Raw genomic sequence first — 20880 nt, 5'->3', positions numbered from 1 at the left:
ATGGCAGTACGGTCGTTGCCCAGCAGAGGGCGCCCCTGTCGAGACCACTCTATCAGGGGAGGGGGTTCCCCGTCTGCCTGGCAGTTAAGTACCACAGTAGTGCCGGCATCCACGACCGTCTCCACTGGCTCCGTAGTGATGGTCGGGGAGCCTGCAGGGCAAGAGAGGAGACCATCGACCTCACTGTTAATGATGTGCAACACATCAGCTCCTTATCTTGTATAAATAATGCACTGTTCTACAGCAAGTCATCACCTCTCCCTGCTCTTGTCATTGGCCATTCCTATATCATGTCAAGGGAAAAAAGACTTACTCTGCAGGGTCAGCGTAACACTGCGCTCCACCACTCCGGCGTCATTGGTGGCCACACACATGTAATTGCCAGCATCTTCATTCTGAGATAACAATGAAAACAAACAGCCTCTTTACTCCACTTACTAGCCACTGAAAATCAGGAGCTACATTACATTACATTAATTTAGCAGACACTCTTATCCAGAACAATTTCCAGCACAACAGAAGTGTATCCATTCAAGTTGAATGAGCAACAGCGTCAGACCAGGCTAACAACACTCCCATAACAGTGGGTGTGAACAGAACACTATTCAAGCCGTACTACAAGTTACTTGCAACCTGAATAGACAAGAGCTATATAACATCAGTGAACCTTTAAATTTGGCAATCACAATCAGAGGTGCAACATCGTGAAAAGGTCATCTGGACAAGGCGTGTAACAAAATGTAGCACAAGCAATGAGTAGTGCATTGTCCTTTACCACAGTGCCGTAGATGGCCAGGGAGCCGTTGTCCAGCTGGCGAACGCGGTTGCTGATCTGGACGTTGACCCCCTTCTTGCTCCACTGGATGGTAGGCAGCGGGTCTCCTCGGACCTCACAGTTCAGGATGGCGTTCCCTCCCAGGGGCTCGATCCGGTTTGAGTGGAAATCTCCATCGATGATGGGAGGCTCTGGGTACGGAAGCAGAAACGCAGCGATTAATTCCATCTCACTCTCACTGCATTACATTATTTTCATTTAGCAGATGCTCTTATCCAGAGTGACTTACATGGGTTACAATTTTTACATGTTACCAGTTTATACAGCTGAGGGTTAAGTACCTTGCCCAAGGGTACAGCAGCAGTGCCCCAATATCCCGCACCACAAAGCTAACCCCAATGCCACTGCTGTTATGATCAGGTTTACCTTTGACATACACGAACGCCAACGACTTGATGGAGCCGACTCTGTTTTCAGCGATGCAGGAGTAGGTTCCAGAGTCGTCTTTGCTCACTCGCTCAATGACCAGCTCGCTGTGTCCGTTCACATGGTCATAGTGAGCTACAGGTAACGGAAAATGTGGTCATTCTGACTGAATGATTGATGATTGTTTTTTTGCTTTGTTCTTTTGTGGCCTCCAGAAAAGGGGATACCTGGTATAATGTTGTTGTTGAAAGCCCAGGTGATGGTAGGGGTGGGAATTCCAGTGACACCACAGGCCAGCAGGAGGCGCTCTCCTTTGTTCAGGGACACGTCTCCTAGCAGCTCGGTGAAGGCTGGGTGAGTGTGGACCGACAGGGTGACTGTCTTGCTGTCCTGGCCCACATCATTGGTGGCTATACAGGTGTAACTCCCAGAATCCTCAGGCTACAAAGATAGACAGATGGAGGTCATACTACAGTACAAATCTTAATCTGCCTGTGGCCTCGTGCTCAACCACTGAATTTTTAAAATTATAGTGTTAATAATCTTTTCAAGGTAAATCAGAATAGCTTTTAAGATGACCCACCTGGGCAGTGTCTATGACAAGCTCTCCAGATGGTAGGATGGTGAACTCCCCTGTGGTATCGGTGAGGGGCGTGCCCTCTTTCTCCCAGGATATGATTGGCTGTGGAACCCCATCTGCGACACAGGAGAGCAGGGCCTGGGAGTTCTCCACCACAGAGAGCTCCAGCTCACTGCTGCGGATGGAGGGTGGGACTACAGATAGAGAAGGGGGAAGGAATCAAGCATCAGGGAGATCTGAGGATACACCAATGGGAGGAGGTGAAACAGTCTGACAGCTTCCACATAGCTTCAGTTTCTCAAAAACAAAGTATTTACATTATTGGCATTGATTAGACACTCTCATACAGGGCAACTTAGGTTATAATTTTTAACACGTTACCCATTTATACAGCTGGATATTTACCGAGGCAATTCTAGGTTAAGCACCTTGCCCAAGGGTACAAAAGCAGTGCCCCGAAGGGGAATCAAACCAGCAACCTATCCTATCAGTTACAAGTCCTGCACCTTACCACTATGCTACACTGCCATCCCAAGTACAGAACATGGCAAATAGTTGTAGCCATTCCTCTTGAGGATCCTATTTGAAATCAGTTGTTGTGTAAAGTATGGTAAAAACAGGCATTCCTGAGGACTCAATCCAACAGTGAAATGGTCCAGAAAGTGAACAATTCTATGTTCTGGTTCTGGTTCTTGCGTACAGTGATGCAGTGACTTACTTTGGACAGTAAGGCTCATCTCCAGGCTGCTGGACCCGGCCACATTAGCGGCGGTACAGGTGTAGCGGCCGGTGTCGCTGGGCTGGGCAAAAGCGATCTGCAGAGAGCCGGAGCTGAGGATCCGCTGACGCACGGACTCAGTCACCTGCTGCCCGTCTTTGTGCCAGGTGACCTCGGGGGTGGGGTAGCCCTCCGCCTGGCACAGAAGCGTGATGGAGGTATCCAGAGCCACAATGTAGCTCCTTGTCTGGGAACTAACAACAGGTGGGACTGCAGAGACACAGGGAATGGGGTTGAGCATGCATTCCCTCTCTCAAAGTGCGGTGTGAAGTACTCTGTTGGAGACTCTGAGTTAGTTTAGACCACAGAGACTAGTAGATATAAAGCTATTTGTGCAGCAGTGGTTCCCAAATTTTGGGTCAGGCCTCACTAACAGGTCTTAATGGGGGGCTAGGATGCACCTTGCATCCAGTGATAAACACATTTTTACAGCTTCCTTAGACAAGGGCTTGAAGGTGTACAGCACAGTCGAGCCAAAGAAGATAAGAGAATATATAAAACAGTATTCAGCAGCTACATAAGACGGTCAGTCACTGGATTGTGACTGTGAATATGCCATGATTTGTGAACATGCCATGATTATGACATAAAGACAGGCTTAAGAGAAAACATCATAAATGTACCTTGCACTTTCAGTTTAGTCTTTCCCAGTGCAGTGCCGGCTGGGTTCTGAGCCACACACATGTACGTCCCGGAGTCGTCCACTTTGGCCCGTGCGATCTGAAGCCCTCCGTTGGGTAGCACAGTGAAACCGCCCCCTGGGACAGAGACAGTGAATTTATTGCCCTTGCCTTTCAGCTGGCAGGCTGAAGGGGCTGTGGCCGGCCCTCGGTGCCGCGTCAGGGGGGTCCTGACCTGTGGTGACGATGTTGATGCCCTCCTTCTGCCAGGTGATGGTGGGCCGGGGCGAGCCCGTGGCCTTGCACGGCAGGGTGATGGGGTTGTTGAGGATCACGTCCAGTGTTGGAGGATGGGTCTGAATCACAGGGGGCTCTGAGAGAGGGGAGGGGGTGTGGGAGGAAGGAACAGAACTTAAGCACAAATGTTTCCTGGAAGCCGTGGAAGCCTTCATACGGTTTACAGACAGAAAGGACTGGATCAACACCTACCCTGGACGGTGAGCTGCACGTGTCTATGAGCGGAGCCGGCGGCGTTCTTGGCCACGCAGGAATACCGGCCTGAGTGGCTCAGCTCAGCTGCGGAGATCTCTACCGGACCTGCATGGCACAGAAGATGGTCACTGTCACTGCTGTCAGGGCACTGTCACAGGGTAGGCAGGAGGTACAGCTGCAGCTCTCACCTGAGGGCAGGATCTTGAAACCCTGGCCTTGTTTTGGCAGCCTGACCCCATCTTTGCTCCATTGCAGGATGGGCTCTGGCACGCCGGACGCAGTACAACTGATGACCACCGGGGACAGTCGAGTCACCACCAGCTCTGTGGCCTCGTCAGCAATGGAGGGGGGGACTGCACAACAAAATCACAATCTCTTGAGCCTACACTGCACAGACTTTACCATGGAGAAAAAAGGTTTAAAATTACAGCTGCTTTGGATGAAGGACAGTCTGGATACAGCTCCTTTATAATTACAGCTCAGACCTGTGTGGTCATGTTCATTTCACAAGACCAGATTTAGAATAATACAGCTGGACATCAAAGCTAGAAACCACCTGAATGTAAAAAAGTTAGCTTGGTCAACTTACATATTCCCATTTTTCTCATTAGAAACAAACACTGTTTATGTTGTGCTATACATACCCTGCACAGTAAGCTGGATGGCTCTTTCATCCTTCCCTGCCTCATTGGTCACCACACACTCATACACAGCAGTGTCTTCCACTGTGGGCGCTATGACAACCAGAGACCCCGACGACAGCAACCTGGTGAGGTCAACGGCAAACACCAAGTAATTATCTTTACCGCATGCTGTACACACATTTCTATGACATGCAGATATGTGACACCACAACAAACACCACATAAGAAGCAGAATGTGATTGCAATATGTGTAGCCAGAGGTATGTGAAATTGTGAGATGAGTAAGAAAAATAGAAAAAAAAACCTGGCTCAACCTGTACATATTCTGGTTGTGGTCGGTGTTGAGCAGGCGTCCGTTCTTCTTCCAGCTGATGGTGGGCTTGGGAATGCCCGTGGCATCACAGGACAGGGTGGTCTGGACGTTGACAGTCACTGTGATGTTGGTGGGGCCCTGGGCGATGGACGGGGGTACTGCCATACCCCAAAGGGAACATTACCGTCAAACCCAGGGGGTAATGATTTATTAGTCAGACCAGTAAACTGATTCCAAACTAATTCTCATTCACATTATCAACATTACAAAACCTCAGAAGGTGTGCGTATGGACATAAAATGAACACGAAGGACAAGAGTCATTAATAAGAACATGAAACAGATTCAAAATGATGGTATGTCGGGCTGTTCTGGTAAACTGAAATTAAATAAGAGATGATGGTGATGTGTGTGCATATCATGTGTGTCTGTGCATGTGTTCGTGTGTGTATGGACACTTGCCACTCACCATACACCTGTAAGTCTATCCTCTTGCGCTGTGTTCCAGCCTGGTTAGTGGCCATGCACAGGTAGCGCCCAGTGTCAGTCACCTGTGCTGAGTGGATGTGTAATGACCCATTCTCAGCAAATGTGTACCTGTCAAGATAAAATCAGACCACAAAAACTGTAACAATTCTGTCACACATGGTGAGACCTGCATAAAACACACTTTATCCACACAAATTAATGACCGACACCATGACAATGATCTTCATGTTTAAAAACTGTCTCATCCATAGCATTGTAGAGTAATTACCCTCAGTGATGAGAAGGGATTACCTGGGGTTGTTTCCTGCCAATATAGCGCCATGTTTTCTCCAGGTGACACGTGGTGCTGGCACTCCGCTGACGATGCACTCCAGTTCCACAGGCCGGTCAACGTGCACAGACATTGTTTGTGGACCGTCCTGGATGGTGGGAGCCACTGTAAAACACCAAAGGAACACACATACATACACATAATTAAAAACCACACTGCAAAAAATAGCCCTTCAAAAATAAGAAATAAAATAATTAATACAAGGTGTTTTTTGCTAGTAATAAGTGAAAAAATCTGCCAATGGAACTAGTGGAAATACACAAATATTCAAGATGCACCGTCTAAAAACAAGTCCTTGTAGCTCAAGGAAATTTTGCTTGTTTGGTGACTGTGTCTTATATTAAGTGTAAAGAGATATTTTGACTTGAAAAGAGACAAATATGCTTGGTGAGATTTGGATTTTTTGCAGTGCAGTAGCAAATGGCAATACCTCAGCTGAAAGTCCATCACAAAGTTGTAATACTAAACTAAGATAGCCTAACTGAAAGTCTAAGATACATTTCATGGAATAATACCCCATAAACAGACAGGACTGCCTACCGTTAATGACTAAGTTGAACTCCCTTGTGGTCTTCCCGGCGATGTTGCTGGCTACGCAGGTGTACTGTGCCCCATCTCCCAGCTCCGCATTGTTGATCTGCAGGTAACGTCCACTGGACAGGATTCTGACACGTGGAGAGGCCTAAACAGAATTCTGTCTTCAGATGGCCATGTAACTACTCATCTAACATTACAAAGTTTCAGCACACAAACAGAATAATAACAGGAAAAACAGTGACTTTCGGAAATGATGATCTAAAAAGTGACTGTACCCCTCAAACAATATTTTTCCAAGTTCAGATAAGTCAAGGGATTAAGCTCTTGCACACTCCCATTTTAAGTAGCTGCATTTCTATGACTGAGCTCCCAGATGAGAATGTGTCACTGCACAAACACTTTTACTTTAGCTGGGTTTACCTGCAGTGGGGCCCCATTTTTGAGCCAGGTGAGTGTGGGGGGCGGCACAGCATCAGACTTGCACTCCAGGGTCACCTGTCTGTTTAGCAGCACTGACAGGTCCTGAGGGCCACTTTCACCCGCAATGTTGGGAGGAACTGCAACAGCACATCACTGTTATTTCACTGTCACTTCAGTTCCATTTCAGTTCAGTCCAGCGTCATTTCACATCAGCCAAACAATAAGCCCATAAAATCAAAGCCTACAAAAATTCTGATATTGGAACAGATTGTAGAAGCACCTCTTGAAACATCAGCAGTCAGTTGATTTACATTTAAAATTAGTAAGCTCATAAGACTGTGCTGATTGGTGATATAGTATAAATGATCTGTACTACACACGCACCATGAACTCGGACCAGAAACTCTTTGTCATTGTCCCCTGCAGGGCTGGTGGCCAGACAGGTGTACCTTCCCGTGTCCTCCACCTGCAACATAGAGAGATGCAGGAATATTCTAAAGAAACATTCATACAGTGTAATATGACAACACCGTAGCACAGTTGGGGAGGGACGACAGCTGGTTGATTACCTGCGCCGAGGCGACCCGCAGCACCTCCCCACCCCTCAGGACGCGCACGCTGTCCGTCTGAGGGAGGGGCCGGCCGTCTTTCATCCAGGTGAGGGTGGGAATGGGGATGCCCGTGGCAATACACTGCAGCTCCAGCACGTTGTTAACCACCACTGACACCTCCTCGGGGTGGTCTGAGCCATTTATTCGTGGGGGGTCTGAGTGAGAGGGGTATATGGTACAGGAGGAATCAGAACTGTTGAGCTGTGGCTTCTGCAACTGCCTATTTATAAATACACCATTAAGGGTATCACTATCCAATAAAGTAAGACAACTAATGTCCAGAATAACTACAGCATTAACATTTATATTTGGTCATTTATCAGGCAATCATAAACACAGTGACTGAGAAAGAAAAGAGTGACTCACAGCAGAGCTCAGAACTACTGGACTGTGGCTTTCAGCTGCAGTTTATTCAGCTACACAAAACATCTCTGCAAGCCCTGTTATACAGTCAATAACTGCAGTGCTGAAAATGTTAGAGAGTTAGACTGTTACCATTATGCTCTTCAGCACTTTTACACCCACCTACGCTGAATGAGGAATATCTGGGGGCCTCATTAGACTAAACTGTGATGAATACAGACATATATAATACACATATTGCTTCTGCTTCTGTATGTGACTCTTGCATCCACGCTGCACTTACCCAGCACTTTGAGGTTGAAGTGGCGGCTGGACTCTCCGGCCTCGTTGGTGGCCACGCAGGTGTACCGCCCCGTGTCGCCCACCTGGGCCTGCGCGATCTTCATGGTTGTGCCCTGGTTGGCTATGGTGGTGTGGGTGCTTGTTTTCAGGGGTGTTCCGTCCTTTCGCCAGGACAGGGTAGGCGTGGGGGTCCCATCGGAGATGCAGAGCAGTGTTGCTGAGTTACCCCTCACTACTATCACGTCCTCAGTGCTGCCTGCTTTGTCCAGGCTGGGGGGAACTGAGGGAACATAGCACAGTGATTGCTCTGTCAATACACCTGACCTAATTTTCCTACCATCATCAGATTCTCCCGAGCAATCCAGTGTAAGTGTTGCAAGCTTCAGGTGGGTCAGCAATAGCTGGCAGATTAGCGCTGTCAGTAAACTATACACTATATTACATTACTTTATTCTCATTTAGCAGACTCTCTTATCCAGAACTTACATAGGTTACAGTTTTATCCATTTATACAGCTGGACGTTCACTGAGGTGATGCAGCAATACTTGAAGCATAGGCAGCTGCAGCATCAGTAAAACTGAAAAAGCCAATGTAACTGGACTCACCGTGCACCTGCAGGTTGAAGTGTCTGTTGTCCACTCCTGCCCTGTTCGAGGCCACGCATGTGTAGGTGCCTCCATCGGACACCTGGGCCCGGGCAATCCTGATCGTGAAAGGAAAGACCCATGTCAGCAAGTCATCAATGAACGTCAGTGTCAATGAATTACATTTCTATCAATCCATCTATTCCTAATATGCTTCAGAGATATGCTGACATGCACACAGATTCTAGTTACTGGTTGCATATAAAATGGGTAAACCATGTCTTGTACATTTCAAATGAGTAAAATCCATTTTCTCTAAATCTCTAAACTTTCTCGAAATGAATTCATGCATGATATAATTATTTTACAGTCAAGCCTGTAATAGGTGATTTCTAACTCATAGCTGCTGGTCCTTAAGAACTCATATCTACACATTCTTGGTCAACCAGTAGAGGTCAGTGCAGACCACCACAGCCAGATGTACATAGCCAAAGGAAGGGGATGAAAGGGAATGGGAACCCTGATAACACAATGGGTGAAACTGACCCACGACTCACCTGAGGACCTGTCCTGCTGACAGCAGACGGATGTGGGAGGAGATGGGCAGTGGGAGGCCATTTTTCAGCCAGTTGAGCTGTGGAGGTGGGGAGCCGGTGGCTACACACTCGATATTGATGGAGCTGTCCAGGACAGCCGTCAGCTCCTTTGTTGCTTCACTGCTCCCTCGGATTATTGGTGGCACTATGCAAGAGACATCATTACATTAGTGAGACATCCCGCTGCTCACACCATACCACAATGCGGTGTGCATCATTAAGGTAAACGTGTGTACCATCTGCTTCACATTATCACAGGCTTAAAACTGTGCACACCATACCATGGCCCACTCCACATCATTACTGTACATCACTGCGCAGTACCATCTGATTTCTTAACTGCCAGATTTCCGGTTATATATCAGAGGGGTCCCCACACTTGGCATTACACTACATCATTAATGTCTTCACATATGTGGCACAGATGTAACATCACACCTTCCTGAACTTAACTCAAAGGACACAGATGCCTTGAAAAAAAAAAAACAGGAAAATGAAATGGAAATCAGAGAATAGGATGACCAATACAGTGATGGAAATGTGACAGCATGGTTGATGAAAAGGGTGAGAGAAGAGAGATTCTCTCTTTTCTGATTGCCTGACAAAGAAAATGACCTATTCCTCCAGCAGGCAGCATATATCAACAATGACAGATAATGAGGACAGTTCACTCACCATACACATTAAGGTTGAATATCCGGTCCTCCTCTCCTGCAGCATTGGTGGCAACACAGGTGTACTTGCCACTGTCAGAGGTATGAGCTCCTGTGAGGGTCAGGGTACTGCCATCTGGGCTGATTCTGAGAGGGACAGGAGACTTGGGTTAGACGTTGATTAGTCAGAACCTGTGGATTTCTCTGATTCTGCTCTGTACCCATGCTTCACCTGATGTTCTTAGAGCCTGCGGTTCTGAGGGCCTTCCCATCCTTCAGCCACTGAATGGTGGGGGGCGGGGTTCCCTGGGCACGACACACCAGCTGCGCGCTGTCATTCACCAGGACGCTCACCTCGCTGGGCAGCTCTGAGCCAGCGATGCTGGGTGGAACTGGAGAAAAAGAACAGACCCGGTGAAATTATCTCTGCTGTCATGATGCCACTCATGCACTCAAGCACTCATGACTTTCATTTATGATAATTAGCTGAATGACCCTCTTTCAGTAAATAATCTCATCCATCAAGCACTGAGAGTATACACATACACATACAGTGTAGTCCCATTTGCCCCCTACCTTGGATGGTGAGGTGGTAGTTCTTCTGAGCTTTGCCCTCCACGTTGGATGCCACGCAGGTGTAGGTGGCGCTGTCAGATAGCTGGGTGCGGGCGATCTGCAGCTTGCTGCCCCCTGACAGGATGTGCATCTCCAGGGATTCTGAGTTTTCTGAGAACGAGAACATATTTGACACAACATTCAGGACTGACGTGACCATTGGGATATTGAGCTGCCTCGGTCTCCTGTTGGACTGAGCATGCTCACCTATGGGGCGGCCGTTCTTCAGCCATGTAAGGCTCGGTGGGGGGATTCCCGTGGCGTCGCAGGCGAAAGTGACTGGGTTGCTGATGGTCTCCAGCACTTTCTCATCCGCAGGGCCATCGATCGTAGGGGGGACTGTCCAGGGAAACAGCACAGATTTGTTCTTAACTGTGGCCTTCTCCATTGCAGTTCATTGTCATCTTAACTAAGGTTCTCAAGAAAGCTGTGTGTGTGTGTTTGGACTGATGTGTATCAGCTAATGCAAGGTGTCCGTTCACAAAGTCTTACCATAGATGTTCAGATGGAAGTTTTTGTCCACCTGTCCCGCAATGTTCGTGGCCTTGCAGACATACTGGCCAGTGTCAGATACCTGGATGACATAAGAGCAAAGGGTTATAGTGGAGTGACATCTTGAACGTGATAGTATAGTGACGGGTGATGGTTTTTCTTCAGTTACTTAGCGCAGCGGGGCTCACCTCAGCCCCTTTGAGCTCTAGCATCTGTCCCTCTGCCAGGATCTTGAGGTTGGCGGACTCAGTGACCATCCTCCCGTTCTTGTACCACGTGATGGTGGGAGGGGGCACCGCGTTGGACTCGCACTCCAGTGTCACCGAGTTCCCCACCCGCACACTCACCACCACCGGCGAGTCCCCTCCGCTATCCCTGATGCTGGGGGGAACTGCAAGGGCAATCGCATTCATTCACCTTCAGTGTTAACGCCAAGCTGCGTGAAGCCAACTTCAGTGAGGATCTAACGCTGTTTTTGTTTAAGTTGAGCTCCATTAAAAGAAATACAGCGCATTCCAAAATTCCCCCAAGTGACCAAAGTCTACAAATCACTTGAACTCATCCCAAGAGTGTGAGGCATTGGTTTACACATAATCTCCTTTCACACGCATATTTGAAATGGCTTGCATTCCACCGGCTCTAGATATATGATCACAGCCGCACCAATAAAATAGCCCGGCTGAACATGCCGAAACCAAACACACACACACACGTGAGGCTCTCCAGACAGCAGTGTTTATACAGTCCGGCTCCCTCCCGGGACCGGAGGAGACGGGGAGGATGATAAGTGGAAGTGGACACTGACCGAAGACCGTGAGGAAGATGAGCTTCTGGGCCTCTCCGGCGGGGTTCATGGCCACGCAGCTGTACTTTCCGCCGTCCGATATCTTCGCCCGCAAGATCTGCAGGGTGCGTCCCCCTGGGGGAAGGGACAGGAGAAGACCCTAAGGTTCAGCGACTCCAAAAAGACATTAGCCCTAGCCACACACGCAGGAGCTGCTTTCAGCAAGGCGCTCATTTGTTGGTAATGGAATCTGTGTTCACAACAAGACGGTAACGATAGAAGAGAAAAGCAGACGAAAAGATAAACGTCATGCTAATTAAGAACTGCAGCTGGTACCATTGCACCAAATGAGGCAAACACCAAAAGATGAAGCAGGGATGAACTCAACATTCCATTCCATTCCATTTTCAGATAAACATGGGAATCAAATGAAAGCCAAAAAGACAAGCGATAACGCTGGGCTTGGTGTGATGTTAAGTTACTAAACAAAAAATGAAAAGTCTCCTCTAGCATGATGTGTACATCGGTGTGGCTTTCTGAAAAATAGTTTGTCAGCTGGTCTGATGAGTGTATTTGTGTTGATGCAGTAATGGTCTTATCACTATGATGAGTATATTTGGTATAGGGATCATATACACTATATGGACAAAAGTATTTGGCCACACCTGTTTTTCAGGGTTTGGGCTAGGCCCCTTATCTGCAGCGAAGGGCAATCTTAATGCTTCAGCATACCAAGACGTTTTGGACAATGCTATGCTTCCAACTTTATGGCAACAGTTTGGGGAAGGCCCTTTTCTATTCCAACATGACTGTCTCCCAGTGCACAAAGCAAGGACTATAATGACATGGCTTGATGAGTTCGGTGTGGAAGAACTTGACTGGCCCGCACAGAGCCCTCAACCCCATCGAGCACCTTTGGGATGAACTGGAACGGAGATTGTGAGCCAGGCCTTCTCGTCCAACATCAGTGCCTGACCTCATAAATGCTCTACAGAATGAATGGGCACAAATTCCCACAGAAACACTCCAAAATCTTGTGGAAAGCCTTCCAAGAAGAGTGGAAGCTGTTATAGCTGCAAAAGGGGGACCAACTCCATATTAAAGCATATATATTTGAATACAATGTCATTACAGTCCTTGTTGGTGTAATGGTCAGGCGTCCGAATACTTTTGTCCATATAGTGTATATGTTGATACAATATAGATTTGAGTCACCTGGCATTATGAGGGCTTTGGTGTTCAGACTGCATGAATTAGGTTCATGTAGCATAATGAGAGTACAGGTGTTGACACAGTGTATTTTGGCTCACCTAGAAAAATTAGCACTTAGGTGCTGACAGTGTATTTTGGCTCACCTGGCAAAATTAATGAATTGGTGTTGATGCCATGTGTTAAGGCTCATCTAGCACTATTAATGAATTGGTGTTGATGCCATATATTAAGGCTCACCTGGCATTATAAGTGCATTGGTGTTGGCCTGAACCGGCCTTCTGTCTTTCAGCCAGCTGAGGGTGGGTGGGGGGAAGCCCGTGGCCTCGCAGGTCAGAGAGATGAAGTTGTTCACCACCACGGTGACATTCTCCGGGTTCGTTCCCACAATGGAGGGCGGCACTGCAGGACACAACAGCAGGGGATACTCGTCTCCGTCCCAGCACCACAGAGCCACAGTACAGCACGAGAGCTGCAAGCTTAATTGCTGTGACATTCAAACTTGAGATGCGAGATAAGAGACTGTTGTGTGTGTTAGCTCAGGACCACCTGTTCATTGCAGCTGTACTGCACTCACCGTGCACGTTCAGGTTGAAGGATTTCTCTGCGCTCCCAGCCATGTTTTCAGCCACGCACACATAGCGGCCTGTGTCCGTCACCTGGGCGTTTAACACCTGACACCAAATACCAGACAGCTTTGATCAGAGCACAACCTAGCAGTTTGATGTGCGTGAGAACTATTTCGATAGAAATGCAGTACACGTCCTCTGACAAATGAGCTGCTTTCAAGCATGTTGCATGTTCCAGGCCACAGTTCGCTTCGGAATTCATTCATGATGACTATGACTCTCTCACTGTTTTTTAACACCGGAATCAGCTCGCTCATGCAATACTTATGCAAAGGTCTGTGGGTTGGTTGAGACAAAAATTGCACCAAACCTGACATATTATGCAGATGGAAACCTTGTGACAGTGGATGCAGCACAGAAGACACCTTTGACAATAATGGGATGCAATGTGTTTTTAAAGTCCATCAAAAATTACCTGTCTGTATGGCTCTGCAGTAAGCTAAGGTTCTCCCTCACCTGCAGTGTCCTTCCATTGGACAGCAGTCTGTGTGTGCTATCTGGGATCAGGGGCTGGCTGTCCTTCAGCCAGGAGATTTTGGGAGTGGGGCTGCCGTCCACCTGGCACTCCAGCATGGTGGTTTTGTTCACCAGCACGGTCACTTCATCAGGAAGGTCCCCATCTGCACCCCTTATGGAGGGGGGCACTGTGATAAAGCAAAGAATCACCAATCTCACGCTGTGGATTCAAATATCATGCCATATATGAGTGTCATCTAAGGGCTATCCTGAAAACTGACAAATTACATTCGATAAGTAAATTACATTACACCCTCTCAATCAGACATTTAGCAACAACCTTGACATAGTTTTCATTCTTTTTTCAAGCCTGTACATAAAAGAAAGGACTACATCCTCTACCCCTCATAGGTTTCAAGTAGTCATGGCAAAAAAACCAAAAAAGAAAAAAATCTGTTTTGTGTGAGTTACCAAAATTTTCAAGCACACCTATCATTTCTGATGATATTCTATTTCCATCCTACCCAGCTTGTAGAGGTATGCTAAGAAGCTGTCGTCTGCCTTGGTTCTTACTCACGCAGAACTCTGACATCATACTGGATGGAGTCCTCCCCTGCCTCATTGACCGCCACACATGTGTACCTCCCAGAATCCTCTGCCTGAGCCCTGGGGATCTGCAGCACTCTGCCCCCTGCAGAGACACAAACAGGGATGTTTGTGTGAGAGAATCAAACTGTGAATGACTATTATCAACCCCATGGACCCACCAGAACATCCTGCCCCCCCCCCCGTGGAGAGAAATACACAATGTCATGTGTCAACATTGTGTGTGAGAGAGAAAAAAGACATAGAAAGTGAGACAGGGAGAGAGACAGAGAGAGACAGAGAGGGAGAAGAGACACGTGACACACATATGGAGTCTCCCTCCTGTCGGCCCACAAGGAACACCCTGCCCTCTCGCTGGCAAACACATGACGTACGCGAGAGAGAGAAACGGAGAAACAGAGAGGGCACATAAACGCCACTGTGACATGAGTGAAAGAGACACACCACACAAAACTTCCCTCCACAACTTTGTGATGCCCACTGTGTTCCTTACCAGGCAGGATGAGCACTTTGTCGTTGGAGGCCAACGGCCTGCCATCCTTGTACCATGTGAGTGTCGGAGGGGGCACAGCATTGGTCTCACAGTACAGGGAGATGGGATTGTTCAGAACCACGTCTCTGATGTCATTTCCGCTGCCCGGGGGGGACCCCGTGTCTCCAGGTCTCTGGAAACTGGGAGGAACTGTAAAGAGAAAGAGCCAGATTTCACCCCTGCCAGCATGCGAAAGGGCTCCATAGGGCTGGCATACTTTACAAAAAGGATGACAACATTTAATACTAAGCCCATCAATCACTACAAAATAATTTCAAAAACTATCACCACATAATCATATATTTGTCTGGAAAATATTTCTGCAAGAGACCTTAGGAACAAGAAAAAGACAGTTGCTTAGGGAAGATCTCCTTTTGTGGGACACCGTCAAAACGTCTGGGAACAAACAACAGGAACACGTTTCACCTTGTATATTTACATCAAAGTCCTTCTCGTCCTCCCCGGCGATGTTGGTGGCCACGCAGGTGTAGCGGCCTGTGTCAGACACCTGAGCCTGTCTGATCTGGACTATGCGGCCGTTGGCAGTGATGGTCACATGGTCATCAGCTCTCAGGAGCTGTAGAAGAGCATTTAAAGTAGACTGGGTTACAACCAATCTCAATCTGTGGTTGATTGCCAAGCTACTCCCAGAATGTGTGGCAGGGTGGCAAAGAGATGGTTTGAGTGTGTAAAAAAGTTTGTGCCATTGTGTAAGAGTACAGAATCAAATGTGTCTGTGTGTACTGTGTAAGAGAAATGTATAAAGCAAGATTTTGGGGTGGGGTGGTGTGTAGGGGAATTCTGTATGTATGTGTGAGGGAAGGAGATGGTGTTTGACAGCGTACTTGCGTGCATGTGTGTATGTATGTTGCTAGCTAGTTTGTTAGTGTCTGTGCATATTCGCCGGTATGTGAGTGTGTCTGTGTGTGCGCATGCATGCCTGGTGTGTTTGTGTGTGTGTATGCTAGCGAGTGTGCCCACCTGCCCATCTTTGTACCACTGCAGCGTTGGTGTAGGGATGGCCTCAGCCTCACACTCCAGGGTTAGGGTGTTGTTGACCTTGATCTTCACTTCCTTAGGGGAGATCCCTTCTCCGGGAATACCATGTTTGTTTATCACTGGGGGAACTGCAGGAGAACAGGCACAGTCACTTCACTGAACAGGACTGAGCCACGTGATGGCACTACTGAAACAGCCGGCTAGCACTTTACTCACTGTAAACCTTGACCTCATAGTTCTTCAGGGTTTCTCCAGCTTCGTTGGTGGCCACGCAGGTGTATCTCCCAGCATCCTCTTCCTGAGCATTGAGAATTTGCAGAGTGCGCCCACCTGAGCGAGTAGCAACATGTCAGACACAAAGACCTCTGATTCTGTGCCCTGAGCTGAGACATTTCAATACTATTTTCGAACTGAACAACTGAAGTCAGCGTGTGTGTGTGACCTCTAACCTGGAAGGACTCGCACGTTGCGGCTGGATTCAAAGGGTGTGCCGTCCTTCAGCCAGGTTATAATAGCAGGCGGGTAGGACTGCGCCTCACAAACGAGGGAGGTTGGGCTGTTTAGAGTGACTGTCACCTCCTCTGCTGAACCGTCTGGATCTGACCCTGCAATGGTGGGCGACACTACACACAGGAGACACCAGCTGAGCTCCCAAAGCTAAATGTTGCGAATATCATAATGCACAATGCCTATAAAACACACAGTGCCTTATAAACACTCACTACTTTATACTCACACAACATCACAAGCACATATTACCTTAACTACAGATGTCACCATGATTACACATAATGGCCACATAACACAGGTAAGTTTCACAGAACTGTATGCCTCTGCATGATTAAATTATGCATTATTAATTTACTAATGCAGAGACATCCCTGCATTATTGTAAATGTTAGCACTTCCCATAAAGATCGGGACACCCACGATTCCAGTACCAGTAATCTCTTAACTGGCCCCCTCTCTAATCCTTGCCCACTCAAACAGAGAATGTTTGTTCATACCCAGCACGTTGAGATTGAAGTGCTTGCTCCGGTCACCGGCGCTGTTGGAGGCCAGGCAGCTGTACCTGCCTGTGTCTGCCACCTGGGCACCAGAGATCTGCAGGAAGCGCCCGTGAGACAGCACCTGGTGACGTCTGTCCTCCACCAGCGGCTGTCCGTCCTTCAGCCAGCTGATTTCGGGCACAGGGTTGCCTAGGCAACAGCAGGCAGCACACATCACAGATGGTTTGAACCATACTAAATTTCAGGAAGGTGGCAGGATATGTGGAATTAGACATGGTTCACAAAAACAACCTCCTGTGTAGAAAGGTCACGTGCATTCTGGTTGCATTTAAACATAACTGCGCTACGCCTCAGGGCCAAAGGCAATGAATAATAGACCTGACTGTTGAGTTTTAAATGAAGTACACCAATTTCATTGTAGACAATACTTCATACAATTACCCCACTGAAATTAGGATTTATGAGGTAACTTCATTAACCAGGCCTGCTGTTGTGATGTCACCATCACAACCGCAAATGGCTTGACAACAAATAACTTACCCGTGACTTCACAAGACAGAGTCACATTCTGCTTCTCCTTCACTTTGACATCTTCCACCGTCCCTTCACTCACAATGCTTGGTGGCACTGTGGTAAGATACAGAGGAGAACAAGAGTAAAGACTCTCCACTGTCTCCCATTAAAACAGAAAAAAAGCATTGCTCTGTTTAGAACTTGCAATTCAATTTGTGGAAATTTGACCAATAAATTACCCAGGATTCCAAGGTCAAAGCTCTTCCTCTCTTCCCCAGCCGTGTTGGACACAATGCAAGTGTACCTCCCCGCATCCTCTACTGAAGCGTGCATCAGCCGCAAGGTTCGACCCCCTGAAAGGCAAACACATTAAACTTAATAACCCCGATAAATTAAATTTTAAATGTAATTTTAATTTTTTTCATTTAAGAAAAAAACATTATTTATGAAGCAGCAAATGAATAAGCAGCTACAGTTCAGGTTCTTGTTCCACTTTCAAGCAGCAAAACAAGGAACATGAAGGAATCTAATTAATGCAGGGGAAATCAGCTAGGACATGTTAACAGCTGTTCAAACATTTAGCTAAATGCAAAATGAAAGAGATCGAATCTCATTTTTCTTCCTTAAGGTCTTTAAACCAACAATTAACATCTCTATAGCTACAGCAAGCCTCACCTGAGTAAACATTTCAAAATGGGCTTACAGGAACCCAGGCTGCTCAACAGCCACCTAACAAGTGATGGAATCTGACCAAATGAAATGAAGCGACTCTCAATATTATTATTTTCACATGGTTTACAGATATCAATAATGTGATAGAAAGAGCCCTTATTTATGATCACAGAGCAACTGTACAAGTGTGGACAGTATTCAAGTCTGCATAAGGCAATCGATGTTGCTCTCAGCCCAACCTCAGCATCCTTATTTGCTTTGGAACAGTGACTGCAGGTTGTTAAATGTTGAAAACCACTTTTCCACACAAGATATTTTTATACAAAGCCTTTTGCCAGTCTCATTCTGAAGTTCGCACGTAGCCTTTGATGTTCAGTTTCATCTGTGACTTTTAGGCATTATCACATCATCAAAATCACAACAACTTGACTTTCGCTCTTTGGCAACTCGAGTGAACGTCTTAACTTAGTGTTTCCTGATCAGAGATAAGAGCAGAAGGATAAGCAGTGTGCCCTGCCTGTGGCTCTCAGACATGATGTCATAAAGGACTGGCCAATAACAGCACCCACCTGAGATGACCCTGACGGAGCTGGACGTGCTGATTGGCCGGCCATCCTTCAGCCACGTGATGGAGGGGAGGGGAATGCCGGAGGCTTCGCAGGTGAGCGCCACGGGGTTCTTCAGCACCACACTGACATTTTCCGGGGCCTGCGTCTGGCCGCTGATAACGGGGGGCACTAGGGAAGCACACACAAGCTCAGCATTACTGAAAATGTGCTAGAAGAATAAAATGGCAAAGTCACAGTTCAGAACATCCGAGTTCAATTTGTTATATGAGGAACATTATGCGTTTATTTAAATAATCCCAGATTCTACAGCATTTTGTGCTTGTCTGGACACAGCTGGGGGTTTTCTGGACACAGCTGGTCAGCAGCAGTGCTTCCCTGCAATGGGAAGAGGCTCACCGTGCACCGTGAGATCGTGCTTGCTGTCCGCCTGCCCCGCCACATTGACGGCCACACACGTATAGCGCCCCGTGTCCGACACTTTGGAGTCCTTGATTTGCAGCAAGCGCCCCTCGTTCAGGATCAGCACCCCTCTGCCGCTCGCCACAGGACGGCCGTCCTTCAGCCAGGTCAGCGCCGGGCGGGGCACGCCCTCTGCCTCGCACTGCAGCGTGACATCGTTGCCACGTGTCACCGTCACCTCGTGGGGACGCTTCCCACTGTTTTTGATGGAAGGGCGAACTGGAGTGAGAAGATGAGGTCAGGTCATGACAACATCCCTGTGGTGAATAAACAACTCATTTCCTTCCTCTCAATAAGCATAACAGAGACCGGTTAAATGACTTAAACATGTCCACAAGACATACTTTTTGCCTATGCACTTTTGTTTTCAGAGGTTGGAGTAACTAAACAAAATAATTATCCAAGTGTCCTGTATGGGAATCAGAATTTCACTTCACTGTGTGAATGTGATTATTATAATTAGTGTATACAAAGACGTCTTCCATACCATAGACTTGCAGACTGTACTCCTTCATGGCGTTACCAGATGCACTGGAAGCCAAGCAGGTGTAGGTAGCAGAATCAGTCCTCTCTGCGCTAGAGATCTGCAACTGCCGCCCGCCTGACAGCACTCGAACCCTGCTTCGAGAGTCAGACTTCAGCTCAGCGCCTGCAGATAAACGCACGAAGAAGGCAGGGAGTCACAATAAGAACAATGCAGAGACAGACCTTACAGAGGGGGAGAAGAATTTCAGTCAAGGAACACCAGGAAGACAGCTACTATACATAAGGGAGTATCAGGACAAGAACTACAGAGAGGGAGAGCCAGCAGGAGAATGACAGAGGGGGAGTACTAGTAACTGAACTACAAGGGAGAACTAGCAAGAAAGCTACAGAGGGGGAGAACCAGTAGCTGAACTACAGTCGAGGACAAAGCTGCAGTGAGAAAGCGGCACAGAGCAACACCTCCCCCGGGGTGATTCTCTGACAGAGAGGCTACTGCTTGGCTTTTTTTACCATCCTTCTTCCACGTGAGGCCGGGAGGGGGGATCCCACTGGACTCGCACACCAGCGTGATTAGGCTCCCTTCGATCACCGTCAGCGGGGACACCTCGTCCGAGCCTCGGATACTGGGAGGGACTGGACACACAACGCACATACATCAGTTCAACGCACAGGGGCTGCTCTAACACTTTCGGGTCATTAGCAAACACTCTGAGCGCATTCTGGCCTTTAGTAAACGTTGAGGGCAATCCAGACTTATTCATAAGTCAAGTTCTCCACCCTGAGAGTCCACTTTGGAGACTCCTGCTGAAGAGTAAAATTAAAGGGGTATTATGATTTGAAAATGGGAGCGCAAAAGGGCTAGATGTGGTGGATGTGTTTTTGCGGACTCAGCAGACATTCTAGTCCAGCATGCATGCCCTGGCATAGACGCAAGTAATTATTTTCAGTGTTAGTGTTACCCGATTCCGGAAAACATTCTGGATAAGAGCGTCTGACTTAATTTACAAATGTTCCACCGTCTCCTCAGGTAAACTCGCTCATTCTTCACCGTCTCGCCACAAAGTCTGCTGCAACTGAATAGCACACATTCTGCGCCATCTAAACACACAAGGGATTCTGGTAACTTCTCCCTACCCCAGTTCACCTTACAGTCTACACCAGGTCACTACAGAGTCTACCTTAGCTCACATTAGAGTCTACACAAACTCACCTCACTCTCGACTTACATCTTAAGCCTTATACTAGCTCAACGTGGAAACTCCTTATATAACCTCCACATGCATTCCACATTATATACTACATTATATTCTATACAATTTCATTGCACTTCCCACACCAACTCTACACATAGTTTC

At 47.5% G+C, this 20880-nt stretch overlaps 1 protein-coding gene across 1 annotated transcript in view; it reads right to left on the bottom strand.

Annotated features, from left to right (window-relative positions):
* Positions 1-20880, bottom strand: part of hmcn1 (hemicentin 1) — a 96823-nt gene that overhangs the window by 13043 nt on the left and 62900 nt on the right. Inside the window, exons 43-87 of the mRNA XM_036519993.1 lie at positions 20036-20158; positions 19527-19688; positions 18977-19258; positions 18581-18748; positions 17579-17692; positions 17367-17453; positions 16824-17015; positions 16266-16439; positions 16033-16146; positions 15799-15944; positions 15244-15394; positions 14779-14967; positions 14257-14370; positions 13680-13867; positions 13172-13268; positions 12835-12996; positions 11407-11520; positions 10790-10992; positions 10602-10683; positions 10317-10448; positions 10071-10220; positions 9727-9886; positions 9517-9641; positions 8803-8986; positions 8267-8364; positions 7662-7940; positions 6974-7170; positions 6789-6870; positions 6405-6541; positions 5988-6129; positions 5408-5552; positions 5097-5224; positions 4630-4786; positions 4316-4437; positions 3860-4024; positions 3669-3776; positions 3415-3552; positions 3183-3317; positions 2500-2769; positions 1785-1975; positions 1429-1642; positions 1202-1336; positions 776-966; positions 314-395; positions 1-151 (exon numbers count right to left, since the gene is read on the bottom strand). The exon at positions 1-151 is cut by the window's left edge and continues 119 nt beyond it. Of these exons, the coding sequence (XP_036375886.1) occupies positions 1-151; positions 314-395; positions 776-966; positions 1202-1336; positions 1429-1642; positions 1785-1975; positions 2500-2769; positions 3183-3317; positions 3415-3552; positions 3669-3776; positions 3860-4024; positions 4316-4437; positions 4630-4786; positions 5097-5224; positions 5408-5552; positions 5988-6129; positions 6405-6541; positions 6789-6870; positions 6974-7170; positions 7662-7940; positions 8267-8364; positions 8803-8986; positions 9517-9641; positions 9727-9886; positions 10071-10220; positions 10317-10448; positions 10602-10683; positions 10790-10992; positions 11407-11520; positions 12835-12996; positions 13172-13268; positions 13680-13867; positions 14257-14370; positions 14779-14967; positions 15244-15394; positions 15799-15944; positions 16033-16146; positions 16266-16439; positions 16824-17015; positions 17367-17453; positions 17579-17692; positions 18581-18748; positions 18977-19258; positions 19527-19688; positions 20036-20158 (6880 nt within the window). The remainder of the gene's footprint in view (positions 152-313; positions 396-775; positions 967-1201; positions 1337-1428; positions 1643-1784; positions 1976-2499; positions 2770-3182; positions 3318-3414; positions 3553-3668; positions 3777-3859; positions 4025-4315; positions 4438-4629; positions 4787-5096; positions 5225-5407; positions 5553-5987; positions 6130-6404; positions 6542-6788; positions 6871-6973; positions 7171-7661; positions 7941-8266; positions 8365-8802; positions 8987-9516; positions 9642-9726; positions 9887-10070; positions 10221-10316; positions 10449-10601; positions 10684-10789; positions 10993-11406; positions 11521-12834; positions 12997-13171; positions 13269-13679; positions 13868-14256; positions 14371-14778; positions 14968-15243; positions 15395-15798; positions 15945-16032; positions 16147-16265; positions 16440-16823; positions 17016-17366; positions 17454-17578; positions 17693-18580; positions 18749-18976; positions 19259-19526; positions 19689-20035; positions 20159-20880) is intronic.

Source organism: Megalops cyprinoides, chromosome 2 (genome assembly GCF_013368585.1).
Source record: "Megalops cyprinoides isolate fMegCyp1 chromosome 2, fMegCyp1.pri, whole genome shotgun sequence".
Taxonomy (NCBI): Eukaryota; Metazoa; Chordata; class Actinopteri; order Elopiformes; family Megalopidae; genus Megalops; species Megalops cyprinoides.
Note: the sequence above shows the minus strand (reverse complement) of the source record. Positions and strands in the feature narration are given on the sequence as shown.